This window comes from Panthera tigris, chromosome E1, assembly GCF_018350195.1.
Source record: "Panthera tigris isolate Pti1 chromosome E1, P.tigris_Pti1_mat1.1, whole genome shotgun sequence".
Taxonomy (NCBI): Eukaryota; Metazoa; Chordata; class Mammalia; order Carnivora; family Felidae; genus Panthera; species Panthera tigris.
Window position 1 is genome coordinate 40,194,946 of NC_056673.1, and position 27,358 is coordinate 40,222,303.

Consider the following 27,358-nt stretch of genomic DNA (forward strand, 5'->3'; position numbering starts at 1 on the left):
GAAATAATAGCATAGACATAAAATGCGAAAGCAGCAGGGAGGGGTGGGGGGAAAGGCAAAAGCAAATAATCTGGGCAGAGACAGAGAACAATGATTTGGAACAAAGATAAAGTATTGGTGGATTTGGAAAAACTCAGGCAGTAGATCTCACAGCCCCCTCCGTGGTAGAAGATTGTGGGCTGGGTATCAGAAAGAACTTCCCCACAGGAAGTTAGGAAGATGAGGGTCTTTCCTTTCTGTGGTTAATGAGATGAATGCCTGCCGGTGGATGTACAGCATGCTGAGTGTACCATAAACATTCATTCATCAGCACTGAAGTCTTGAGCACCAACCACATGCCAGGCACCGAATTAGACCCTGGTAACACAGAAAACCAAAACGATCCCAACCCTCAAAGGGCTCCCAGAGAGCTAAGTGGAAACAGGTCCCCTTAGCCACATGGAGTGTGTGGGAATTTGCAGGCCGGGGCGGGGATGGAGGTGGGGGTGTCCAGGAAAAGGTCCTCCTTCAGACAAGTTCTATAGCCCCAAAGTCAGCACCCAGGGTGGTCTGGGTCAAGGCACCCCAGCAGTATCCTTGACCACTTTCCCACCAAAGAAAGGAATGAAGGCCAAAACAGTCTCACTTCTGAGGCTGTGCCATCCAAGAAGCCTTCCTGGAGGAGGCCAGGGAGACCATCAACATCCTTAACCAGATACCATCCCACATGCCAGGGTCACTCCCCTTTGCTTAGTTTCCTTGACTCCCCCTCCTCTTGCTTTTCTAAGTGTCTTCCTCCCTACCTTACCCCTGCCCCACCTGCTCTCTCCCTCCCCTGCTCCAGCCAGGCAGTAGTGGCCAGCCCTCAGCTCAGAATAGAGCTCCCAACCTTAGGGATTCACTTCCTTCCTTCCTCTCCCCCCTCTCCCCATCCCCTACCCACCTCCCCACACCCACCCCTGCACACAGACACACACACACACACTCCCCAGACCCAAGCCTGGCTTAAGTCCTTTCTTCCCCCTTCAGCATACAGGCTGGGAGGACTGGTTGACTACAGAGGGGTGGAAGAGCCTGGTGGAATAGAGAGCCACAAATAGGGCTTCAGAATAAAGCCTCTGTGTGTGTGTGTGTGTATTCCCAGAATGTTCCCTAATGTCAGCCTGGAACATGCTGCAACACGCTGGCCCCAAAGCTAAGCACTCAGGGTGGGACCGGGTGGAGGTAACACCCATAGCAGCAGGAAAGACTGGAATAAGAGCTGTGTCTCCTCCCAGATCAAGGGATTTTCTGCACATTTATTAAGCACCTACTGTGTGCCCACCAGGCACTGAGGAATCATCTGTAGGATACAGAAAAGAATCCGAAAATGATGTTTACTCCAATGAGCTGTCTGTCTAGGGGATTTGGTCTCAAGGGGGGAGGAGGAGCCAAGGGACAGGGATGAGAATCACTGCAACCACTGTCTCCTCAGTAGCTTGAACTTGAAGGAAAGGCCACAAGAACATCCTACCCAGTCCCCTGCCTCCAAGCCTTTAAAGGCAGGGATTTCTCTGACACATCTCCAGGAAGGGAGATTCTCCAGCCTCCCTTACATGAATACCCTTGTCTCCTTATTCTAAGCTCCTTCTTATGGCTAGCTTCACTTTGTATTCCTGAATTTTGTGTTTTTCTTTTAATTTTTTTTTAAATTTTTTTAACGTTTATTTACTTTTGAGACAGAGAGAGACAGAGGATGAACGGGGGAGGGTCAGAGAGAGAGAGGGAGACACAGAATCTGAAACAGGCTCCAGGCTCTGAGCTGTCAGCACAGAGCCTGACGCGGGGCTCGAACTCACGAGCCGTGAGATCATGACCTGAGCCAAAGTCGGACGCTTAACCGACTGAGCCACCCAGGCACCCCTCTTTTAATTTTTTTTTAATGTTTATTTATTTTTGAGAGAGAGAGGCAGAGCATGAGTGGGAGAGGGGCAGAGAGAGAGACACACAGAATCCCAAGCAGGCTCCAGGCTCTGAGCTGTCAGCACAGAGCCTGACGCGGGGCTGGAATCCACAGACGGCCAGATCATGACCTGAGCTGAAGCTGGACGCTTAACCGACTGAGCCACCCAGGCGCCCCGACTTATTCCTGAATTTTAAACTCATTTCTCTTGCCCAGAGCTCAATGGAAGCAGACTTCTTGAGCCGCTAAGAACACAAATGATTAATTCAACCTTGCAGCTCCCTGGGTTCTCCAAGTAAAGAAGGAAGGGGCACCCAGTGACTCATCCCAAGTTTCCCCAGAGACGGAAGTTACTGGCAAAGAGGGGTCTGATGAGGGTCCAGTGTTGGGGCAAGGGAGCTGGTGGGGGATGGGAGGTGCTTCCCTGGGGGAAGGTAAAGGACAACAGCAAGGCCACCCTCCTCAGTTCGTCCTCCACAGACCTCCGGGGCTACAGAAGGAGGTAGAAGGGATGCCGTTGTCTTCTTCGCCCTGTCTCTGCGGGGCCCCTTCCCCACACGGAGACAGGCAGGGGCTTAGATCTGGACACACAATCTTCTGTCCTCACACCTCAGGGGTATGCATTGATGGGCACAGATTCAGACACACAAACACCAGGCATGTCAGTGCTGTCTCCTCAGCGTGCACACACATGCACTCACACACATCCTTCTTCCCTCCTCTTCCGCCTACGGTGGTCTCAGGGATGGCCACCTCTATAAATGAGGATGGGGTGAACAGATGGGTAGCTAAGCTTCAGGTTGATGATGTTGCCTTCCCACGGCAGGAAAGAAGCTGCTGGAAGTTATTCCTGGTGGGCCAGACTGGAATCAAAGGCAATGCAAAGAGCCAGCAGTATCTTGAGCCTGGGCCTTTTCTCAGCCTTGGGGCAGAGCCATCCATAGCCACAGGGAAGGCACCTCTGCCCTGGGTCCTGCCTCTGCTCTGGTCCTCCCAGGGATGCCCCCCGCCTCCGCCACAGAGGGGTTGGAGCCTACATGGCATTCGTCCCTCTCCCCTCTGAGACCACACTCCGGACCAGAAAGGAATTCCCTACCCACAGCTGACCCTGCTTTGGGAGCCTGCACTTCTCTCATTCTGGCTCCTTCTCCCGACAATGGGCAGCAGGAGCATGCGTGTTATGTGCACACTTAGGCAAAGGGGTGACGGGGCAGTTATGGGGGAGGGATGGACACAACACGGACATGCAGCTGGGGTATCAACACACATGTGCTGGAAGCCCTTTGTAGCCTGCTGGGTGTGGGACGGAGAGCAGATGACCCAGGGGCTCAGGGCCAGGGGACCTTCTCCCCAGGCCGCTGCATTCCCATTCTGAGAAGGAGTCAGAACTCTCAATTCCATCCCGCCCTTTCAGATCATCGTGGGGCTATACTTGTCAAGGTACATCTTACTTAACAGTGTGGCAGCTTGGTCTGTAACTAATTGAGATCTCTGTATGTGGGCCTCCATTTGCCCTCCGGCCCCTGCCTGCTGGTGTTGGGGTGGGGGGACTTGCTCACTGTGATCGCTTCAGGGCTGGGGAGAGAACACTGGTGGCAAAAGAGCCTCTAGCTCCCAAGCTTTTCTGGCTGGAGGGGGCCCAGGCATCCTGAAAGCAAGAGCACATAGAATGGTGCATGGCGCCTGGGGTGGGGGAAGTGATCGTGATCACGGGTTTTTTTTGTGCTGCCCTTTGTCCAGGGGAGGAGCCTGGAGGCCAGAGACTGCCTACCGCCTGGTCCTGAGGGTGTGTGCCCAGCCAGCCCAGGGGAGGGCTCTTAATTATAGAGGTAGCTCCCAAGACACTTCACTGGAAGGCATGTGGGCGGGGATGGAATGTCAAAGGGAAAACAGGGAGACAAGAAAACAGAGATAGGGTGGCTAGAAATAGCCCAGGCCAGGGTGAGATACCAGGGGCTGGAGGGGGCGGTGGAGGGAGAGGAGGTGGAAGAGAGAGGGTCAGCACCTCTCCAGGGAATGACTATATCCGGGCAGGTACCCCCTCACCTACACTAACCCCCCACCCTTCAACAATTTACAATTCCAGTATTTCAGGGACTCAACAGGGTGGGCTCCAAGCATTGGGATTGTATTCTAGAGTTGTCTCTCCCTGGCTTTCTGAGTAACCCCTCCCCCTTCTGAGAGTTTGGGTCGGGGGTTGGGGGGGACCTTGCCACCTGAGTCACCCCTTTGCTGTTCCTTGTCTGGGCGACTCCTGGAACAGGCTGACACAGCTGAGGCCCCACCCGCCTGCCAGCCTGCCTGCCCCTCCCTCTCCCAACAAGCCAGGGGAGATGCTTGCCCTGACAGGCGCCCTTCCCACGGACAGGCCACCCCTCCCCTGGCACACACGAGTAGGAGTACACACACACACACACACACACACACACACACACACCCTGATGGCAGGAATTTCTCCCACACCTGTAGAGAGTCCTTGGGAAGAGGAAGGAGAAACAATCAGAGCCCCCTTCTTTGTATATATGGGGAAACTGAGGCTAGAGCCAGGAGAGGAACTTCCCCAAGTCACACAAGCAAATTCCTGGCAGGCCTGGGACTCGAACAAACCTGGTTTCCTGCCCACCAGCCCACCAACTTAGGTCTTTTCCATCCCAAACAAGGTGGGGTGCAGTGTGTGTGTGTGTGTTGGGAGGAGATGAAGACCAATTTTGTGGGACGTCAGCTTGAAGTGGGACTTGAGGGGAAAAACTTGCAGATTCAAGAGCCAGGGCTGGGGGGTGGGGTGCGGTTAGTGGGGACTTGCTGACCCCAGGGGTCAAAATCAGTAACCTCTGCTCACTGGCGCTGAAGCCTCTGAGGGAGAGGGTGCCACCCAGAGGCACAGCTGAGGGCGGTGCTGAGACCTTTCCCCCACCTCCCTAGTCTCCCTGCCCCAGAATCCGGCAGGGTGGGAACTGGGGCCAGGGCTTGGAGGCCCCTGACCCTGTACCATAATGCTGTCTTCCCCAGTCCCATCCTGTGGCCACCAGGGAATTTGAGAGTTGAGATCTCTGAATATTTCATTAGCACTTCAGCCTCCCGTTGAAGACGCAGCCAACTTACAGCCCATGGATAATTTATGGCCCCAGAAGAGAGTCTGGAAGTGGTGGGAGGGAGGGGCGGGAGCGTGGGGGCGGGTGAGGCCTGGACTGCACTATGCGGAGGGTGCCGGACAGAAGCCAGATCCATCCAAAGTGTGTGTGTGTGGGGGGTGGCTGCTCCGAGGCCAGGGACATTTCAATTTTTGAGGATTCTAATGTATTACAAAAACAAAACAAAACAAAACAAAACCAACCACCACCACCAACCAGGTTTGTCAAAATAATTGTGCTAAAGGTTAAAGTCATACGACAAGCATTTTCTGACTTCATTCGTTTCCCTGTGTCTCTGTAACTATGAGCATAACCTCATTTGGAGATACCAAAACCTTTTTTTTTTTTTAAAGATTTTAAAGTAGTCTCTACACCCAATGTGGGGGCTCAAACTTACAACCCCAAGATAAAGAGTCACATGCTCTACCGACTGAGCCAGACAGGTGCACCTCAAAAGCTTTTAATGGGATGTCCTTCATGGCCATGAGGCCTCTAAAAGGCCCCCTGCTCTCCACACCACCACGGCCAGGGAGAGAGACCAGACTCACCACTAAGACTGGCTGAACCTTGCTCCTTCCCGGCTTCCTCCAGGAAGGCCACCAGGATTTGACCAAGTGGTCAAGGGAAAAGGAGGGCATCTCATGTGGCCACTCCTTACTTTGCTCCAGGAACAGAGCATCCCATTCTTCTAAAAGAAAAGATAAGGGGCGCCTGGGTAGCTCAGTGGTTAAGCCTCTGACTCTTGATTTCCTTTCAGGTCATGATTTCCCGGTCCTGGTATCAAACCCTGTGCTGGAGCCTGCTTAAGAGTCTCCCTTTCCCTCCCCCTCTGCCCCTCCCTTGCTAGTGCACACACTCTCAAAAAATAAAAATAAAAATAGGTAGGTATATAAATAAATAATAGGAAAGATGAAAAAGGTGACCCCAAATAGAAAATGTTAAGTTCTCTTGGACTTGGGAGTGACTTACCTTAGTGAGTTCTTCCCAGATTCAGAGGATTAAGGTGGGGTGTGTATGAAAAAGCAGGTATGTCCTCCCCCTTACCTCAGTTTCCCCACCTGAGTCATGGGTATGAGAGGCGCTCCCACCCCAAGGGCTGTTTAGGGGACAGAAGAGATGCTATCCAGGTGCCCTGGTGCCAAGTGGGACCCAGGCAGGTGGTGGTTACAGGTGACGTGTCCACAGGTCGGCCCGGGGTTTGGGCCGGGGCTGGCTCTGGTGGGTAGCCTGGGGCCCCAACATATTCCCACCTCATCCTCGAGCCATCTTGGAGCCAAGCCAGCCTTCTAGCCTCAGTGGGCCTCGGTTTCCCCATCCATGAAGGTAGGGCCATCTGCCAGGGCTGTCCTTGGAGAGGAGCTGCAAGACCTGGATGAAGAGCCCAGAATAGGGAAGCTGCAGGGAGGTGGGGGCGCTCGGGCCCCGCGGCTACCAGGACTTCTGTCAGGTTATGCTGTTGGTACCAGTGCCAACTGGACACGGCCTTCCGCCACAGGGAGTCACTCTCTGTCCCCAGGGGGACCCTACTCTCCCAGAGAAAGGGGAACACCAGGGTGAGACTTTAAGAGCTGATTCTCGGGGCACCTGGAGGGCTCGGTCACTTAAGCATCCGACTTCGGCTCAGGTCATGATCTCCTGGTTCATGGGTTCAAGCCCCATATCGGGCTCTGTGTGGACAGCTCAGAGCCTGGAGCCTGCTTCGGATTCTGTCTCCCTCTCTCTGCCCCTCCCCTGCTCACGCTCTGTCTCTCTGCCTCTCAAAAACAAATAAAAGCATTTTTTTTTAATTAAAAAAAAAAAAAAAACTTTCTCAAACCTAAGGGGGGAATTTTTTTCCATTGGAATTCACTGGAATTTTGGAAGAGCCTTGGGACTTTCCCCCTGCATTGGCCGTGACTTCTCAGCATTCAAGAACCCCAAGAGTCTGTACCCGGGCTCCCTAACATGGGCCCAATTACCGGGAGCTGACAATGGTGGGGGAGGGGGCAGGCTCAGGAATCCAGGCTGGGACGCAGAACCTGACCGCCTGCTCTTCCTTCTCCCTCCCTCCCGGAAGCCCTCGCCTCCCTCCGTGGGCTGCGGCAATGTGGGGGCTTTGTCCACACATCTCGCCCCAAAGCCGACACCTTTCTCTTTCTCTGAGCAGCACTGATTTGGGGGAGAACAGTTTCAAACCCAGCTCAGCCACCACTCAACTTGAGGAACCTTGGACAAGTTGCTTCTCATTCCTCAGCCTCACCTGTAGCACAAGGGAATTGCTATCTATGTCACAAGACTGTTTTGAGTACCTGCCGAGTGCCCAGCACGTGGTGGGCACTTGCTACATCGTTGCAGTGATGCTCGCCTTAGGATGGGGTCTTTCCGGGTCTGGGCACCTCTGTGGCATCTGTCTGGCCCTACTGTGTGAGGTCATCATCCCCCGTGCCTTTTTGGCCTTCCCTAAGCTTCTACCCATTATACTACAGATGCTATGACTGATGAGGTGCTGGGTGGGGTGGTGGGGGGTAGGGTAAGGAGGGAACAGGTGAGACAGATGTGGAGGAGGCAAGGGCATCCCCACGGGGTGGGGTTGGGAGAATGGGCTGGAGGGCCCACGCTGGGACTTGGTCTCACCGGTTTGGGGAGCTGGCCTGGCAATGGGGAGACGCTGGCATCAGGGAGAGGCGGGAGGGGCTGGTGGCTGCCTAGGAAAGGAGAGCTGAGTAAGGGACACCGGGCTACAGGGCCTGGGCAACAGCCTGGACGTGGGGGGAGCACCTAGGCAGGAGCTGGGGACATCCCCGTCACACACGCACTCTGTCTCGCCACCACATGCTCAGAGAAGCCACTCTCAGACGCACACTTCGACACACACAACACATGTCTTAAATGGCCACCTCTCAGGTCTCCCCTTCCCTCCTACCCAGCTCTATTTTCCTGTCTTGATTTATCAGACTAATCATGTAACTTATTTATTATAACACCTATTGCTTATTGCATAGCTCCCTGCTGGAACACAAGCTCCATGAAGCCAGGGTGCTTGGCCTGCTTGGCCCACTCTTGCATGCCCAGCAACCTACAGTGGGCTTAGCACATACTAGGTGCTCAATAAATATGTGCTGAGGGGCGCCGGGGTGGCTCAGTCGGTTGAGCGTCCAATTCCTGATTTCGGCTCAGGTCATGATCTCATGGTTTATGAGATCGAGCCCCGTGTTGGGCTCTGTGCTGACAGTGTGGAGTCTGCTTGGAATTCTCTCTCCCTCTCTCCGCCCCTACCCCACTTGTGCGTGCTCTCTCTCTCAAAATAAATAAACTTAAAGCAAATAAACGTGTGCTGAGTGAGCAAACCCCTCTAGAAACACATTCATGAATGTGCACGCTCATGTGCAGAAATAGTCACCCCCCAAACTGCCACAGACATTCTCAGACACAGGTACACAGGCTCACAGGCTCACACCCAGACCCACACGTCCACGCAGCACACAAGACACAGACCTTCTCGCTCCCCAACACACACCCTTTCAGACTCACACCCAGCTGTCCAGATTCCAAAGCGCCTACTCACAGCAGGCACGCTCCAGCGCATCCCAGCTCCCCTCCTCCGCAGTGCCAGCCCCAAGGGCAGCCCCTCCCAGAACCAGGGGGCGGGGCCTCGGTGGAAGCTGACAGCACAGCAGCTAGAAAGGGGTGGGGCGGGGCAGGGCCACCCTGGCACCCGGGAGCTCTGAGGAGACGCTGCCACTTTAGACCCACCTACGTGGAGAGAAGGGAGTGAGGTCACCGGTGCCCTCAGCCTTGACCCAGCCCTGCTCCAGCCCGACTCTGGCCTTCCTGTCTTTGTCTCCACCAAAGACCCAGGGGAGGGGTTTGGGGTGAGGCAGAGAGTCCTCCCGGGAACAGAGATGGGCAGGGCCCAGAACAGGTCCCCTGGCCCATCAGTAGGGAAGGCAGGGGTGTGGGCAGTGAGAACTGGGCCTTCCCAGCATCAGCTCCACCCTCCAGTAGCAAAAGAAGACTCCTACAGCACCCTGCCCCCCGGGGCGGCCTGAAAACATGGGGAACTGTTACCTGCCTTGTCCTGGCCCAGGGTCCCTCTCCAGAGAGGCCCTTTTTGCCCCCACCTTCCCACTGTGGAACATGGGGAGGACGCTGGTGAGTCACAGCACCGAACAGCCACCTGAAATCATCCTTACCTCTGCACCTCAGGACTCTCTGCCCCCCTGGAGCTGAAGCAAGATTGGGCAAGAGAATCTGGCAGTCCCAATGCCACCGTTAGGTCTCATGTTATCAGACTGTGTCCTTAGGGCCCCTCTGGCTGTTCCGATGGAGCCTCAACCTCTGCTGAGGAATGGGAGAATGGGCACACAGCAAGGCAGGGCTTGCTCGCTCAGACCCTAGAGAACCTGGGTCAGTAAATGCCTGAAAGTAAAAACCGGAAGTAAATGTCCTTGGCCCCCTCCCAATGCTCACCACACTCCCTGAGGGGAAGTAAGGCTGGACTAGGAAAATACAGCACAACCCATGTTAGAAATCTGAAACCATCTTCCAGGGATCAGGAAAGGAACTGTGTGCTCACGCCCCCTGGTGGCAGATCTGCAATTGCACTCTGCTCTCACAACCACCCAGGGTCCCCCGGAGGCCAAAACTGTGCCTTTGGCCCCCTCGCCCACCACTTATTTACAGATGAGGGGAGATGGACGCAGAGGGAGGCAAGGAAGGATCTGCACCCTCAGCCCAGGGGAGACTGGAACCCAGGTGCTGCAATTCATTCAACAAGAAACTTTTATTGAGCACCCACTGCCAGCGTGCCAGAAACCGCTGGACTCCTGGTCCAGTGCTCTTCGTGACACTGGCTGCCCCTCTGCTGTCTCTGAAATTCAGGCTGAGACCCCAACTTGGAGGAGCAGGAACCTTCTTCAGGAGACTGTCCGGGTGAGGAGAGCCCTGGGGAGGAGGAAGGGCCATCAGCAGCTGTAGCACCACCAACTTGGGGTCCAGAGACCCAGAGAGGAGACAGGAGGGACCCGGGGAGCAGCGCTCACAGGTGGGACCGGATGGGGCCTGGTCAGCTATGTCCATTTTACATTTTTAATAAATAGTTCTTGCTGCTGCCCAGGCTGGTGAGGGTGGTCCCATTGGGCCCAGGCTTCCCCAGCAATTCAGGGGTGCAAGGGTAGCTCTCTTCTCATGCTAGTTCAGGCTCCAGCTCTGAAAAGGAAAGGAGGGAGCACCAGGTTAGTCCCCCCACCCACTCCCAAAGAGCATCTGGGGGCTGTCCTAGGGGCAAGGGGGCAGGCAGGAGTGAGGCTCCCTAGGACAGGTCTCAGCTGGTCCCGGCTCTGAGAAGGATGCCACCCCCTCACACATAAAGTGGGACAGGGTTGGCTACCAGGCTAGAAGCCCCCCGAGGCGGGAGGTCCTGGCGCTCTGACTGCCTCTGCAGTCCAGTATGTGGATCCTTCTGTGGCCAGGCCAACCTCCATCCCAGGTCGCATCCCCACCCTCCACCCCGACTCGAGTCACTGACCGGCCTCTGCCTCATCACCCTTGGCATCCGGTTCCTGCCACCAGTCAGCATAGATGCCCTCCTCGTAGTCCCCCTCCCCCTCGAACTCGGCATCGGATGGGGGGTCCTTGGGCTCCACAGGCGGCACTGTCTCTTCCAGCTCCATCTACAGCAGCCCCAGGGTAGGGAAAGAAAGGAGGTCACAGCAGGCACAAACCCAGACTGGCTCCCTTCCTGGCCGAGGGGCCCCCCATCCCATCTCAGCCCCCAAAGCCCCTCCTTCCCCAGTCTCAAGATCCCACACAGGACTGATCTGAGGGTTTCTCCCACAAGGTCCCATTCCCAAACTGCCACTCCCCGCGCCGATGTATGGGGCTCCCCCGACAGAGAGTCAATGTTAGCGTGAGCACTGCTTTCTCCAAGGCCATCCTTTTGAGCATAAATTCCATAGCCATAGCGGATGCTGCTACTCCCTGCATGCTGTCTGCTCATGCAATTTCTTGGCCAGAAACACAGTTGCCCCCCCACCCCCACCCCGTGCCTGGATCGCTCTCGTTGACTCACCAATGCCAGGCATCAGCTCCAGGATTCAGCCCTGGCCGATGACCCTGGCTGGATCTGGAGCCCTTCTCTGGTGCCCCGTGCTGACCTCTCCCGAGCACTGTTTGTGCCTCCCCAACTAGACTGTGAGCTGCTTGAGAAGGGCACTGTACCTTTTCATCAACTTACCCCAGCCCCACACACTGTCTGGCAAACAGCAGGCCACAAATAATTGTAATCAAAATGGCCACCATTCACCGAGCACCTGCTCTGGGCCAGCTCTGGGGAAGATGCTTTCCATACTTGATCTCATTTCACAGTCACCACAATGCTGCGACACCGGCATCACCCTCCCCAATTGAGATGCAGGAACCGAAGTTCAAGAGCTACCTAAGACTTGCCTGGAGGCTGCCCAGCTGGTAAGCAGAGGGGCCAAGTCTGGTTGTCACCAAAGCCGGGGTGCAAACAGCGTAGCCCCTCCCCCTATGCGTGATGAGTGGGGGCACGGGTGAGTGAATAAAGTGGGGGATGGATAAATAAATAAGCGGCGAGCAGCCACACCTCACAGAAATTCGGGACTCCCAAACCCTCATTCAGGATCAAGGGATCACACTTCAGTCCTTCCTTCCTGGCACCGGCATTCATTCATTCACTGGTTCATTCAAACTCAGTTTCCCGGTGCCAGCTCTGGGGCAGGCGCTGTGGAAAAGCTGGGAATAACCTGGCCCCCCATCCCAAAGCACGAGCCTCTGAGAGACTGGCTGGAGAAGGGATGGATCAGGGCTGCAAGTAACTCCGGGGCCAGGGAGGCACAGAGGGTCACAGTTGGTGTAGCAAGCCCAGAAGGCAGAGCCAGGACATGCAGGGAGGGCTTCCCGGAGGAGCTCCCACTTGAGCTGGGCTGGGGGAGTTATGTGGCAACATTCAGACACGCAGAGAAGCAGAGCATGAGAACACTGAGTGGGGAGCAAAGAGCAGGTATAGATAAGGGGCAGCTGACTGCCCGGAGGTAGGGCCGAGCTTTGGCACAGAGGCCCTCCAGGAAGAGATCAAGGGTCCCCACCATGGCCCAGCCTAGAGAGCAGGTGGCCACTTACCTCATCGTCTGGCTGCAGGTACATATGTGCGAACTCCAGCAGTTCCCGAAGCTCCGCTGTCTGATTGTGGTAGAGCGTGGCTTCCTGAGAGGAAGGGGGGAAAGTGAGGTAAGCCAGAGCCTGCCGCCAGATGGTAGAGGAGCCAAGTTGGGATCTGGGTCCCCCCCCCCCCCGCCCCGCACGCTTTTTCAGCTCAAGGAGCAAGGAACAGGTATCAGTCACATGCTGACTGAAAAATCATAGCTGTTTGGAGAGGTTAGGGAGGATTGGGAGGGCTCTGTTAGAAAGAGCTCCTTAATCGATTAGCAATGTCTGCCACTAGTAAGGAAATCGAGGGTGGCACCATGTGCCCCATGGCTGCCAGTCTTGCCCTAGATTCCCGGGGGGTTTCCTTAGTGGGTCCAAGCTAGGGAGTCTCTGGGAAGGAGGGCAAAAGCCAGCAGTGAGAGTGGTGAGGGTGGGGAGGGGAGCAGGTGGTAATGGACGGGTATTTTTGCACCTCCCACAGCCTGGGCGCTGTGCTACCATTCTGTAGGTGAGGCAACGTATTCAGCAAGGATCAGTAATGTTCCCAGGCCCGTTCAGCGGGTGGGGCTGGCTTTGAACCCAGGACTCCAATCACCACCCATAGTCTTTCTTTTCACTTCCCACCCTGCCTTCCAAAGAAGCCAGGATTTTTTTTTTTTTAAAACCACCTGTCCCAAGAGTGCCTCCAAAGGCAGTGCCCACCTCCCGGGGCTGGAAGTCCTCTTCCTCCAGGCCCCAGCGAGCCCGGTGGAAGCGGTAATACACCAGGTTCTGCTGCATGACACTGTCGTCAGGGTCGAAGAGCATGTAGCTGGCGGCGCTGCGGGCGGCCTGGCGCACGTCATTCACTGCGGGCAGGACAGGAGTAAGGAGTAGCCCCCGCACTTCCCCGCCTTCAGGGACAAGCCCTTCCTAGACCGTCCCCCTTTCCCAATTCAGTCCAGTGCTCCTGGCTCCCCAGCTGTCCCCCCCACCACAGTATCTTTTGGCCTCTTCACCCCACCCAAATGATAATGCAAGCTAGAATGTACTGGGCACTTACCACGTGCCAAGCCCGTGTAACTCATTTAAGCCTCACCATTATCATCATCCCCAATATACAGACAAGAAATCTGAGGCACAGAGAGGTTAGGTAAACTGCTCAAGCTCACACAGCTGGAGAATAATGGCACTTGAGAATGAGAGCCCAGCAGCCTTGCCCTCAACCTCTTCACCATCGGACCCATGAATGGTCTCCTGGCCCCTTGGTCCTTAGCTCCTCCACTCCCACTCCAGCCTCCATCTGAATTTTGGCAGCTCTGCATGGCAAGAACTCTGGAGTTTGTCAATCCCGGCCCCCGTGGATGCCAGGCTCTCCCCCAGACGAGGAGAGCCATAAATCCTGGTGCTACTTTTCATTGGCCATGTGACTAATGGCCCCTTGAGCTCTATGAGCCTCAGTTTCCTCATCTGAAAAATGGGTCCCGTAATGTCAGCTGCAGGGGATGGGTGAAAGCACCAAGTGAGATCAACAGATGTGGTAGGCCTTTGTTTTGTTTTTTTTTGTTTTTTTTTTTTTTTTAATTTTTTTTTTTTTTAAACGTTTTTTATTTATTTTTGGGACAGAGAGAGACAGAGCATGAACGGGGGAGGGGCAGAGAGAGAGGGAGACACAGAATCGGAAACAGGCTCCAGGCTCCGAGCCATCAGCCCAGAGCCTGACGCAGGGCTCGAACTCACGGACCGCGAGATCGTGACCTGGCTGGAGTCGGACGCTTAACCGACTGCGCCACCCAGGCGCCCCATGGCCTTTGTAAACTGTCAACTGTGGTGGAGTCGTTGGCTACCCATTTACCCAAGAGGTTTCTGAATTCTCCTAAGGTTGCTCTTTGTTCCTTCCCCTCCTCTCACCTGTTTGCCATCCCCAGCCTTCCCTGCCGTCACACAGGGTCCTCACATATGAGGGACGGCTCCCCACGACCCTGTAACACTCTCAGGGCAATGCTTTCTCTTCCCCCGCCCCCCCCCCATCCCAAGCCCACCAGGATGCTCACACTTGTAGTAGGCAAACTGCAGGTAATGATACATGGTGGCCACGAACTTCTCCACGAAATAGCCGCCCACATTGGGGGTCAAGTTGGCCTCACAGTCCACCTTGCACTGCAGGGACTCTGCAAAGAGATCTAGGGGGTGGGAGGCAGTGGTGAGGAGCTGGTGCCTGCCCAGCCGATGCCACCACAGGAGATAATGCCAGTAAAGACTTGGCTCAGGATACAAAGGGCAGTGCTGAGGGCAACTACTGTGGCCTGGGCCACCTTACCACCCCCGCAGCTCAACCCCCACCCCAAAACCGGAGGGGGTTGGGGCATTCTGAAGCAGATGAGGTTTGGAGGTGGGAAGCCTAGGTAGAGAAGCTCAGGAGAGTTCTTTCTGTCCCCGCTGAGGCACCCCATGGTCAGGGATCCCTAACCAGGTGCGATTTCTGGCCACAAACTGCCTTCTGTACACACCTGCTGGGCTGTTTCTGTACACATGACCACGGCACCTTTGCACCTGTACTGCCCTCCGTCTGAGGACTGTGAAACCAACGTCCTCAGGCCTTTTTGGGATGTCACCACCTCTCTGCACCAACACCTAGCACCTTGGACACTCAGGACTGTAGCCTTTCTCAGTGACTGAAGGCTCCCAGGGCAGGGATAACACCTTACTTCTGTGCACCTCCCAAGAACCTCCTGGGTGCTCCATACACGCGTATGGGATGAATACTTACACGTTAAGAGGCCTTAGGAGCGCTGGGAAGCAGGGCCCTGTGGGTGAGAGGGTCACCCACAGGGATCTGGAGGGGGAGGGGAATACCTGCTATGGCCGGGTAGAAGTCCTTGAAGTCCACCTGCTCGTGGGCCCCCTCGCAGCCAGCCAGACACCGGGCAAAGACGGCCAGGTACTCAGCCAGGGCCCGCTCCATGTCCTCGGTGCTGCTGCGGAAATCTCCGCTGTTGTAGAGCTTCACGGCCCTGAGGAACACGGCCTAGAGGGGTGCGTCAGAGGGGTTAGGGAGACCCCAACACCTCCCCTCCGGTACAAGCCCCGCGGGGGGCGGGGGGACGGTGGTCAGGAAGGAGCGTCAGGGCCAGTCCTACCCCTCCAGCCCACCTCATAGGGCTGCGCCTCCAAGTCCGTGAAGGGCTCCTCGGCGGCGTCCAGCAGACCCCGGTAGTAGCTGAGATACTTGGCGGTTAGCTCGTGCTTCGGGTTCCTCTGGAGGAAGGTGTAGGCCGCGGCTGCCGCCTTCTCCAGCCGGTTAGCCTGCGGGACAGGGACAGAGAGGGTCGGAAGGGCCAGAGATCGAAGCCCTGCGTGCACAAGAGGGCTTGGCTGTCCTTGGTTGTGCGATCGATGCTGCTCCGAGACCGGACGGAATCAGATGCCGGCTCCGAACGACGCGCCCCAGCTGCGCCCAGGAGACGAGGCGGGGCAGGGGGCGCCAGGGGCGAGGGGCACCCGGCCTAGGGGGGCGAGGTGGGACGGTGGTTCCAGGACCGGGGGCGCGGCGGGGCTGGAGGAGGGCGAGGCAGGGCGGGAGGATCCGGGACTGGGGGAGCCCGGGTGGGGCCGGTGGGTCGCGGGGGTGGGGGTGGGGGGCGCAGGGGAAGGCACCCACCTTGAACAGCGCGTAGTGCAGGTACTGGTAGGGCAGGCGGCTCTGGAAGTCGCGCAGCAGCTGCCGCGGCGGGTAGGGCACCTGGAAGGCGGGCAGCGTCCGCTTGCAGCGCCGCAGACAGGCGGCGCGTTCCAGGACGTGGCCGAAGAGCCGCAGCTCGCGGGCCCACTCGTCGCCGCGGCCGCCGTCGGGGCCGGGCTCGGGCCCCGGGAAGGAGGCCGCGGGCGGCGCAGGGCCGCTGCAGTTGGCGTGGCAGAAGGCCTCGCTGTCCCGCAGCAGCCGGTGCAGCCGCAGCGCCGCCTCGAGGTAGCGCGCGCTCTCGCGCCAGCTCTCGCCCTCGTACTGCTCGAGCGCGTGCCCGTAGGCCGCGGCCAGGGGCATCAGGTCCTCGGGCGGGAAGCCCCGGAAGCTGTACTTCTCGTACTGCCCCGCGGCGCTGCCCAGCAGCAGCCACAACAGCCCCCACGCCGCCCGCCCCATGGCCGCGCCGCGCCGGCCGGCTCTCCCGGGCCGAGGAGGCGTCCAGGCCGCGCGGGCGGGCGGGGGCGCCGAGGGGGCCGGGCGGGGGCGCCCGCTGGGTCTTAGCGCCGGGCAGCGACAGCAGGAGGGCGGAGTCGAGGTCTGGGTCAGCTCTCCCGAGGGGCACAGGGCCCACCGGGGCCCTGAGGCCCCTACGTTGGCCGACCTCCTGCCCTTTGGGGGGGGGGGTCTTCCCCTTGACAGATGGTAAGTGGGTGGAGGGACGCTTCCCGCAGGGAAGGGGACCCGCAAAGCCCCTCCCCACGCAAAGACAGTCTCCCACCTTAAGATCAAGACATTGAGGGAGCGCCGCCTCCACCACTCTGCCCAAACCTTGGCATCTGGTCTTCTTTCCATTACAGAGTCCCTCCTGCTCCTTCTCCGCCCCTAGCCCTGAAGCAGTCACTTCTAGTGTCCCTCCGCTCCAGTCCGCGACTCGGAGGCGCACTCCTGGTTTCACCCCGCACACATCACTCTCGCTGCCGCCCACCTAGGTCCATCCCCGCGCGGGATCTTCCTGACTGTCCAGCTTTTGCGGGACCACGCAGCTCGATCCTGGAGAGGCCATCGCTGAGACAGTGGGGATGTGGGGCGGGGGGAGTACCGAGACACCCCCTCAGATTCTGGAGCCTCACCAGCCACCTCGAGAGGCCTAGATTTGGGGGGGAGGCCAACGAAAGAAACAAGGGATACTTCAGTCCGGCTTTAGGACCCAGGGGTTCGGGAAAAAAAGACACTGAACTTTTTTCTTTTTTTTTTTCTTCTTTTTTTTTTTTTTTTTCTTTTAATGGGGGTCAGCTCCAACTTCTCCGCTTTCCCGAACCTCCCTCCCAGGCTAAGGCCCCAGGACGCTGAGCCCCGGGAGATAGGGAGGAGGGGGGGGATCTGGATCTGGAGTTCTTTGTGGTGCATTCCTGGACTCCCACACTCAGCCTTGCCCCCTCCTCCCATTCCACCCTCCGTCCTCCGCCCCGCCAGCTCTTTCTCCCCTGCCCCCATTCCACGTGGACTAGCCAGGGCGGGGGTGGGGACCAAGGACAGGAAGGGGGGGAGCCAGCTCCGGGAGGAGGGGGAAAGGAGGTTGTCGGCGGCGACTCCCTCGCTCGCCCTCACTGCCGGCGGTCCCAGCTCCAGGCACTATGTTCCGCTCGGTGCCCCCCAGCCGCACCTTCCTCCGGCTCCCCCTGCTGCAGTTGTTGCTGCTGCTGGTACAGGCAGTGGGGAGGGGGCTGGGCCGTGCTAGCCCGGCCGGGGGCCCCCTGGAAGATGTAGTCATCGAAAGGTACCACATCCCCAGGACCTGTCCCCGGGAAGTGCAGATGGGGGACTTTGTTCGCTACCACTACAACGGCACTTTCGAGGATGGCAAGAAGTTTGACTCCAGGTAATGGGTTGGGTGCCCTCAGACTCGCCCCTCCCCTTGGGGCCAGGCTGTCTCTATCCTGGGGATCCCTAATTGCCCTTTTAGGATGTGTCTGCATCCCCTACTTACTCCATGATCTCCTAAACCCTAACACAGCACCCTGAGGCTGGGGGCTCCCAGACATCCATCTTCCCAAAGATTTCCCTGCCCTTAATTTCAAGCCCTCACCTCTTAAAGGACCCCAGTTTCTTTCACGACAAACTCCCCACATTCCCCAGTGTTTGATGATCAAGGTGAACTGCTCTATTTACTCAACAGTGCTTTATTTAAAGACATGGCAGCGAGGAGGTTCTGGTCCCCAGCGTTGGGGGGAAGGGCATGGTCCCTGATGCATGTGAATCCTCCAGTGGTCTTAGCTTGGGACCCCCTCCCTTTCCACCCGGGCTGAATCCCTTCTGGTTCCAGCCCCAGGTTTCAGTGCCTTTGTAACCAGAGAAGAGTCAATAGAACTTTTTTGGAGGCGGTGGGGGTTATAAGCAACCAGCATGTTAAAGAAGGGTGAACATTGTAAGACAGCAGGATGGATCTAGGAGTGTAGGGCATAGCTCCGTGTAGGACAGATAGGGACCCTATCTGTCTACGTGTCACATGGCTGGGCATTGCCCCCCTGGGCTCCCGGAGGGTTCTCATACCTCCCTCTCTGGGTCTCCCTGCACCACCGCCCCCCCCACCTCCCTCCATCTTAGCTCTACCAGGCCAGTGCTGCCACCCATCTTGCCAGGCTTGGGGTTTGAAGGATGGGGTTCTGATCCGATCAGGCCTTTTAGTCTGCTCTGGCAAGTCACTTTTGTTGGTGGGGGCAGGGCAGGGCTGTTCGGTTAAGCCTCAGGTCCCAGTCACCTCATCCTTAGAAGTCAGTCCCTCTTAGGCCCTTTCCCAAAGCACACAGCTCAGCCCACGGGAAATTAGCTTCCATGGCTTTGGAAGGCAGGCAGTGTATTAAGAACATGAACTCCAGAGTCCAAGACCTTGGGTTCAAATCCAGCCAATGACCGTGGACAAGGAATTAGGCCTCTTTAAGCCTCATGTTCCTTATCTGAAAAAATGGAGATGAAAAACAATCTGGAAAATTAAATCCTCCCTTCCTAAGGCAGATAATAGGGCTTAAGCAAGATGATGAATGAAAGAACTTCACATAGTGCCTGCAAATACCAAGGCAAGTTCAGGGAACATTAGCCTTGACTCTGGGGAGGACTGGGTGCCCTTATCATGTTTAACTGGTAGGAACTTTGTGCAGTGCTTGGGCCCTCACAAGAGCACTGTGAAGGAAGCAGCTCAGTGGGCAAAATGAGGTGTGGACAGTGGCCAGAAGCACCGCCCAAGCCAGGGAGGGGTTGGGAGCAGGGGATGACTTCCTTGGTGGGACTGTAGGAGCCAGACTGGCCCCAGTTTGTGCAGTGCTGAGCTTGGAAGACTTTCCTAACCCCTTAACCCCTTTGATCAAAATGAAGATCTCTCAGGGTGCCTGGCTGGCTCAGTCAAAAGAACATGCATCTCTTGATCTTGGAGTCATGAGTTCGAGCCCCATGTTGGAGGTAGAGATTACTAAATAAATAAATAAATAAATAAATAAATAAACTTGAAAAAAAAAAATAATTTAGGGGTGCCTGGGTCAGTTAAACATCCAACTTCGGCTCAGGTCATAATCTCATGGTTCGGTTCTTTTTTTTTTTTAACGTTTATTTATTTTTGAGACAGAGAGAGACAGAGCATGAACAGGGGAGGGGCAGAGAGAGAGGGAGACACAGAATCCGAAACAGGCTCCAGGCTCCGAGCGGTCAGCACAGAGCCCGACGCGGGGCTCGAACTCACGGACCATGAGATCATGACCTGAGCCGAAGTCGGACGCTTAACCGACCGAGCCACCCAGGAGCCCCTCAGTTCTTTTTTTTAATGTTTCTTTTCTTTTCTTTTCTTTTCTTTTCTTTCATTTTTGAGAAAGAGAGAGAGCGCAAACGGGGGAGGGGCAGAGAGGGAGACAGGATTTGAAGCAGGCTCTGTGCTGAGAGCCTGTCGCTGTGGCTGGGCTCCAACTCACGAATCATGAGATCATGACCTGAGCCGAAGTCAGAGGCTTAACCGACTGAGCCACCCAGGCGCCCCTCTTGGTTCAGTTCTTGCAGAGCCCTCTGCGGATCTTCTGTCTCCCTCTCTCTCTGCCCCTCCTCTTCTCCACTCCCCCACTCTCACGTGTGCATGTTCTCTCAAAAATAAACAATTAAAACAGTAAAAAATAAAATAATAGAAACAAATTTTAGGGGCGCCTGGGTGGCTCAGTTCGTTGAGCATCCGACTTGGGTTCAGGTCATGATCTCGCGGTTCATGAGTTCAAGCCCCACGTTGGGCTCTATGTTGACAGCTCAGAGCCTGGAACCTGCTTTAGATTCTGTCTCCCTTAATCTCTCTGCCCCTCCCCCATCTGTGCGCACTTTCTCAAAAATAAATAAACATTAAAAAAATTGTTTTAAATACAAATCTCCCATCCTCCCTTAACTTCTGAAAACTTAAAACTGTAGCTAAAAGCAAATAAAAGCCTGGCGTGCCTGGGTGGCTCAGTTAGTTGAGCCTCTGACTCTTGATTTGGGCTCAGGTCATGATTCCAGGGTTGTGGGATCAAGCCCCACATCAGGTTCTGCACTGAGCTCCTGTTTGAGAGTCTCTCTCTCTCTCTCTCTCTCTCCCTCTCCCTCTCCCTCTGCCCCTCTCCCCAGCTCTCTCTCTCTAAAATTAAAAAAAAAAAAAGCCAATAAAAGTCAAGAGATACAAACTTCCAATTATAAAATAAATAAGTCATGGGGATATAATGTATAGAAAATAGTATTGTATTAACTTTGGACAGTGACAGATGTTAACTACACTTATTATGCAATAAGTATGATCTCGTATGTAAATGTCAAATCACTTTATTGTACACCTGAAACTAAATCTCGTATGTCGATTATACTGCAACAAAAAGTAATAAATAGAAGTAAAATAAAATAAAAATGAAAGCCATGGCAATTTTAGAATAGGCCTTTCCAAAATTGGAAACCAATCCCTACCCTCAGTCAGCTCTGCTTCCCCCTCCTTTCCCTGGAAAAGCCATTGGTGCAGTGGCACAAACACGGAGTTGAGCAGACTGCATATTAGCTGTGTGACCTTGGGCAAGTCATTCAGTCTCTTGTCTCAATTTGTGTCATAAGAAAAATGAAAACAGGGACACCCAGGTGGCTCAGCTGGTTAAGCGTTCAACTTCAGCTCAGGTCATGACTTGTCTGTCAGCCTGGAGCCCACTTCCGATCCTCTGTCTCCCCCTCTCTGCCCTCCCCTGCACACGCTCTCTCTCAAAAATGAATGTAAATTTTTTTTTTCAGAACAATGAAAACAATAATGCCCATTTCACAGGGGAAAGGATTAAGTAGGTGATTGTAAAAGAGGCTAAGCATTTATCTGGCACATCGTAAATGCTCAATAAATGCTCCCTTCCCCTTTAGGCCATACTTAGCACCCCTTTGCTGTCAGCAGATGGTGGTAGCTCCCAGGCCTGCACAGCCCTCCCTTATCCCGGGCAAATAAAAGCTCCTGGCCTCCTGGGGGACTCCTCTTGTGTAACAGCCCATCTTGTTACGGTGGGAGTCATGGCTGACCTAGGGGGAGGCGTGAAGACGAGACAGGAGCATGTGGACCTACACCTGTGATAGGGAGAGGGATTGAGTGTGTGTGTGTGTGTGTGTGTGTGTGTGTGTGTGTGCGCGCGCGCGCGCGCGCCTGTGCATGTATGCGATCAAGGCCCGAGGCCAGTGTCTCCCATCTGTTTCCGCTCTCCCCCAGCTATGACCGAAGCACCTTAGTGGCCATCGTGGTGGGCGTGGGGCGCCTCATCACTGGCATGGACCGAGGCCTCATGGGCATGTGTGTCAACGAGCGGCGACGCCTCATTGTGCCTCCCCACCTGGGCTACGGCAGCATCGGTGTGGGTGAGAAGGGTCGGGGCACCCGCACGGGGATGGAGGAGACAGGAGTCAGAATCGAGGACCCCAGGGCCAGAAAACTGAAGCGCAGAGCAGGAGAGCGACTTGCCCAAGGTCACACTGAACATGCAGTGTGGATAGTGGCAGGTCTGGGACTAGAATTTCAGTCCCCTGGCCCTGGAGTCGGGGGAAAGGCGATGACAGGGCCCTGGGTGGGATCCAAGCTTGACTAGGGAGAAGGGGCACTAGGAGTGGTGGAGGGAGGGGCCAAGCTGGACATTCAAATGTCCATTCCACCCACCACCCTGGGGCTGCAGCAAATGTGGTCCTGCCTCTGATACGAGGGAAGGGCCGGAGGGAGTCCTGGGGCCCTAGGGACCGTGGCATGGCGAGGGGTCTGGGGGAGCTGCACCGAACGTGAGCTGTGGCTGCTGGACCCTCACAGCGGGGCTCATTCCCCCGGATGCCACCCTGTACTTCGATGTGGTCCTGCTGGATGTGTGGAACAAGGCAGACACTGTGCAGGTGAGCACCTTGCTGCACCCAGCCCACTGTCCCCGCACGGTCCAGGACAGCGACTTTGTCCGCTACCACTACAATGGCACGCTGCTGGATGGCACTGCCTTTGACACCAGGTGAGGGCCGGAGGGAGTCCTGGGGGGCTGGGGACTGTGTGGCGTGATGTGGAGGGTGTCCGGGTCCCATCCGGCCTCTCCCATCTCCAGCAGCATCACTTCTACCTCATTCTCTGCAGCTACAGTAGGGGCGGCACTTATGATACCTACATCGGCTCTGGCTGGCTGATCAAGGGCATGGATCAGGGGCTGCTGGGCATGTGTCCTGGAGAGAGAAGAAAGATCATCATCCCTCCGTTCCTGGCCTATGGCGAGAAAGGCTATGGTGAGGGCAGACAGGGACTCGGGGATTCCTCAGAAGAGGGCTGCCGTATACAGTTGTTCAGGTTGTGTACTGCACAAAGGCACTCAGCCAAGGAGGCAAGTAGGGTAGGGGTGAAATCTAGCTCTTGGTGGTGATCTCACTAAGAAGGGGTGCTTTATTCTGATTCACACAATCATTTAGGATGGGCTGGTGGTGGCCCGGGGGAAAATCCAGCTCACGCCTTACAGGGAGAGCAAGACACAGGGCTGCTGAGGGCATGGAAACGTCTCTGGAGAGCAGAATTAGCACCTTTTTACAGGGTGCCCACATGGGCCTTCCTGAGTCAAGAAGGAGCCCTGGTTTGCTCTCCAGTTGTACCACTTGTATGGTTCAAGTCTATCCCTTCCCCAGGGACTGTGATCCCCCCACAGGCCTCCCTGGTCTTCCACGTGCTACTGATTGATGTCCACAATCCGAAGGACACCGTCCAGCTGGAGACACTGGAGCTACCTCCTGGCTGTGTCCGGAGAGCTGTGGCCGGAGACTTCATGCGTTACCACTACAATGGCTCACTGATGGACGGCACCCTCTTTGATTCCAGGTGTGTGGTTGGTGGGGGGGAGGCGGGAGGAAGGCCCAAGAAGCTGAGGCGGGATCTGGGGTCACCCGGGCCGCAGCTGCAGGTGGCTCCATCCTGCCTGGAAAGGCAGGGGCTCCTTTGACCCCCTGGCCCGCCCTCCCCGCCCTGTATTGCAGCTACTCCCGCAACCACACCTACAACACCTATGTGGGGCGGGGCTACATCATCCCAGGGATGGACCAGGGGCTGCAGGGCGCCTGCATGGGGGAGCGCCGGAGGATCACCATACCCCCCCACCTCGCCTATGGGGAGAACGGGACTGGTAGGCATGTCCCTGTTCTCGCGGTCACCGTCTCGGCAGCTCCACAGACTGCTCCCCGACCTCTCCAGCACAGGGCCGGTCCAGCCACCACTCTGCCCCTCTTGCCTCGAAACCCATCACCCACCCACCTTCTGCCACACAGACTCCATCCTTTTCTCCAGGGCCCCTCCCCTCACTTCTCCCTTCTATACTGGAGAAGGGCAGCCGACTCCTGAGCTGGGGAGGCGGGGGTGGCTATGGGAGGACAGAAACAGTGTAGCTCTAGGAAGCAAAGAAACCTGGACTTGACTTATGCTAACTTGGATGTAAATTGAAAAATAAATAAGTTATTAATAAAAAAGAGAAAAGAAAGAAAAAGATGATTGAAAAAGGAAAAGAAAAAAAAAAAAAAAAAAAGAAAGCACCTGGACTTGAGACCCAGCTCTGCTGGAAGCCTCAGTGTCCTCACCTGTAAAATGGGACTAAGGACATTGACCAACAGGGTAAGTCACTGGGAAGTTGCGAGATGATGTGTGTAAAGGGCTTTCTAACTGGCGTGGCCCTCCCCTCCCCTCCCCTGCCCCTCACCCCCACAAGAGGTACTGAAGAAGAATTGACCCTGGGGACGAACACCCCATCCCATCCTCGTTGGAAAACACAGGGTGGGGAAGGTGTAGGGGCCTCCGTGGAGGCCTGAGCAGCCCCTCCTGGATTCTGAGTCGATCCACTCCCCGTTCTGGCCCCAGGAGACAAGATCCCTGGCTCCGCGGTGCTGATCTTTGACGTCCACGTCATTGACTTCCACAACCCTGAGGATCCAGTGGAAATCAAGATACTGTCCCGGCCCCCTGAGACCTGCAACGAGACCGCCAAGTCTGGGGACTATGTTCGCTACCACTACAACTGCTCCCTGCTGGATGGCACCAAGCTCTTCTCCTCGTGGGTCCGGGGCGGGGCCAGGGCTGGGCAGGTGGGTGGGCCCAGGCGTGGGGAGTCCCCGAGCACCTCCACTCGTGCTTCCCCCATAAGTTCCCATCCAGCGAGCGTGGGTTGGGGCACGAGGAGCTGAGACTCTTTACTGGCGGGACTGGAAGGGTGAGGCTGGCAGTCTGGAGGTCTGTTTGTGGAGGGGAAACCAAAGCAGGGAGAGGGGAGCCCTCCAGGCTACACTTCAGGGGCAGCGGCAAGACGGGGAGGGCGCCCCATCTCTGAACTGTCGGTCCCACGCTCTGCTGTGTGGGGCGGGCACCAGAAGTGACTGGGAAACGGGGAGGGCCGGGCTCGCTGGGGTGTGAACCTGCCTGGGACGAGGATGGGTGCTGAACTGGGAATCTGCTCTCCCCCCGCCCCAGCCACGACTACGGGGACCCCCAGGAGGCTACCCTGGGGGCCAATAAGGTGATCGAAGGCCTGGACACGGGCCTGCAGGGCATGTGTGTGGGAGAGAGGCGGCAGCTCGTGGTGCCCCCGCACCTGGCACACGGAGAGAGCGGAGGTGAGGGGCAGACTGGTCCTTTGCCCCCGCCCGCCTTGGGCCTGGGCGGTTGGTGGGAGGAGTGAGGGAAGCCTTCCCAACGGTTCTGTAAACATCCCGTGTGCCCAGTAGGGGAAACTGAGGCGTGTGGGCTAGGGAGCACACTGGGCTCAGACCCCGGCCTGATCGGGACGCTTTCCTTCTGTCCTCCCTCCCTCCAGCCCGGGGTGTCCCGGGCAGCGCAGTGCTGCTGTTTGAGGTGGAGCTGGTGTCTCGGGAGGAGGGGCTGCCCACCGGCTACCTGTTTGTGTGGCACGAGGACCCTCCTGTCAACCTGTTTGAAGGCCTGGACCTCAACAAGGATGGCGAGGTCCCCCCGGAGGAGGTGGGTGAGGAGCTCACTCCGTGCGGTCACCCCAACAGAAACCACCACCCCGTGTGGTGGCATGAAGCAAACACAGTCTACGTCTGTTGTCCTGTCTGTGCCTGTTTCTGCCCTTGCGCTGGGTCACTGCGCCTTAGGTCCCCTGTCCCTGCCTCTTCTTCATGCAACCTACCCCACCCCCCCAATGCTGCCTGTCCTCCACACCCACCCTCTGCCTGGGCCCCACCCGGGCCCCCAGCACCTGCTCTTCTCTCCTCTGTGCCTCCCTGTGCCCCAGGGCCTTTCCCAAGGCCACCCACCGCCACTCAGGCGAGACCCTCACTCCCCTCTCCCCTCTCCCCTTGGCTGTCTTGGCTCCTAGTTCTCCGCCTTCATCAAAGCTCAAGTCAGTGAGGGCAAAGGACGCCTCATGCCTGGGCAGGACCCAGAGAAGACCATAGCAGACATGTTCCAGAACCAGGACCGCAACCAGGATGGCAAGATCACTGTTGAGGAGCTCAAACTGAAGTCAGACGAAGACCAGGAGCGAGTCCATGAGGAGCTCTGAAGGGCAGGGGCCTGGGCCCAAATGCAAAGGCCCACTTCTCGGGGTGGGGGGGGGGGGGACAGTGGGCGGTGGGGCTGACCTTCCAAGGGTCACCCTCCCCTGTGCTGGCATGTTGGCTGGGAGGTCAGAGATGACTCTGGTCTTGCCACCAGCCCGAGAGTAAAATCCACAGCACAGACCTCTATTCAGGTTTTCTCTTCCCACCCCACACCCCTCACTTACAAGTTTTGGAGTCACAAAGCCAATCCGGTGATTGGTGGAGTCTAGGGGCTGGATGGGCCACTGCTGGCCCCTCACCCATACCTCCCCTCCGCATCACCATACAATGAACATGGCCAGCAGCCGAGCTCACCATTTCATTTCCCCAAGCTTCCCTTTTATCTGTACTTTTCCTTGCCGTCCCCAAGCACCCCCCCTACAGCCCCCATTTCTGTGTCGAAGCAGCTCCCAGGAGCATGAACCAGGACTGTCCAGACCCTCAGCCTTCCTCTCTCAGCTCTGGCTGGCTTCTAGGAAGGGCCTCCCCCCTTTCCTGTTCCCCCACACCTATCCCATCCCCCCTCACTACACCCAGTAGTGACTGAAGGCCCCTGGGGTGCTGCAGTCAGGGCTGGGTTTGGCGTTGCCTTTCATCCCTAAGGAAAGCTGCTTTCTCCAAGGGACAGAGAACCAGAAGAGTAGGAAGGGTAACTACTGGGATGGGTCTTAGGGCTATGAAATCCTTGGGAAATCCTGGTTTCAGGGCAGAGTTAAACTTGGAAGAGGGGCTTGTTTGGGGTGAGAGGGGAGTGGACAGAGCTCTGCACACTCAAAAGGCTAAATTGGTGTCAGATCCCTTTCTCCTTTGTGCCAAATAAAAGACTAAACCAAACACCTCAGGCTGTGCTCTTTCATTGTGTATATGGCGGGGAGGCCCTCAGATCCAAAGATTGGGGAAGAAAGGGGAACAAAACGGGCCGTCTCTTCATACCTCATCAGCTCAAGATACTGTGTCCCTCGGTCTCAGCCTCCTGCCTCCTGAGGCCTAACCGGGGCCCTCCCCAAGGAAAGGGACCCCCAGTCTGCCGGAGGGAGGGTGCAGAGTGGGCATCTACAAAGGGGCCTGCCAGGAAGGTGTGGAGAAATGATCCGGGTCTCCTAACCATCCCAGCTGAACAAAGAGGCGGTCCCTGACCTCAGACATGACTCAAGGGTTAGATCAAACCTCACAGGTCAGAATCCTCTCTTCCATGTAAACTGGTTCCAGTACTCAGCTATCCCCACCTCTCCTTGCTCCTGGCGGCCAGCCTTTCCCACCTGCCGGATCCACCCTCCCGCCTAAAGGAAAGGTAACAGAGTTGCAGTCTGCAGGCCATCTGCCCCTCGCCTGCCTGGCTGGACTCTGGCCAGTGCAACAAAAATGACCTGAGCCAAGAGAGGACGGGGGAGCAGGGGAAGCTTGGGAGAGAAAAAGTTGGTG

At 56.6% G+C, this 27,358-nt stretch overlaps 2 protein-coding genes across 3 annotated transcripts; one reads left to right on the forward strand and one right to left on the reverse strand.

Annotated features, from left to right (window-relative positions):
* Positions 1 to 9,795: 9,795 nt before the first annotated feature.
* Positions 9,796 to 16,341, reverse strand: P3H4 (prolyl 3-hydroxylase family member 4 (inactive)). 2 transcript variants are annotated; one of them, XR_006211394.1, is made up of 9 exons: positions 15,842 to 16,341; positions 15,334 to 15,486; positions 15,037 to 15,208; positions 14,235 to 14,363; positions 12,904 to 13,049; positions 12,175 to 12,258; positions 10,559 to 10,703; positions 10,074 to 10,239; positions 9,796 to 9,975 (listed from the first exon to the last, which is right to left on the reverse strand). XR_006211394.1 is itself a non-coding variant. In XM_042967399.1 (8 exons), the coding sequence occupies exons 1-8, from the start codon at positions 16,319 to 16,321 to the stop codon at positions 10,217 to 10,219; spliced, it is 1,332 nt and encodes a 443-aa protein (XP_042823333.1). In that variant the 5' UTR covers positions 16,322 to 16,341; the 3' UTR covers positions 9,796 to 10,216. The 2 variants fall into 2 exon arrangements, 1 of the variants encoding a protein (XP_042823333.1); XM_042967399.1 differs by having other exon boundaries at positions 9,796 to 10,239.
* Positions 16,342 to 17,424: 1,083 nt separating this feature from the next.
* On the forward strand, positions 17,425 to 26,815 carry FKBP10 (FKBP prolyl isomerase 10). The gene is made up of 10 exons (XM_007087646.3): positions 17,425 to 17,744; positions 21,594 to 21,739; positions 22,179 to 22,368; positions 22,488 to 22,633; positions 23,024 to 23,213; positions 23,369 to 23,514; positions 24,240 to 24,432; positions 24,846 to 24,988; positions 25,189 to 25,352; positions 25,714 to 26,815. The coding sequence occupies exons 1-10, from the start codon at positions 17,500 to 17,502 to the stop codon at positions 25,897 to 25,899; spliced, it is 1,749 nt and encodes a 582-aa protein (XP_007087708.1). The 5' UTR covers positions 17,425 to 17,499; the 3' UTR covers positions 25,900 to 26,815.
* Positions 26,816 to 27,358: the final 543 nt, after the last annotated feature.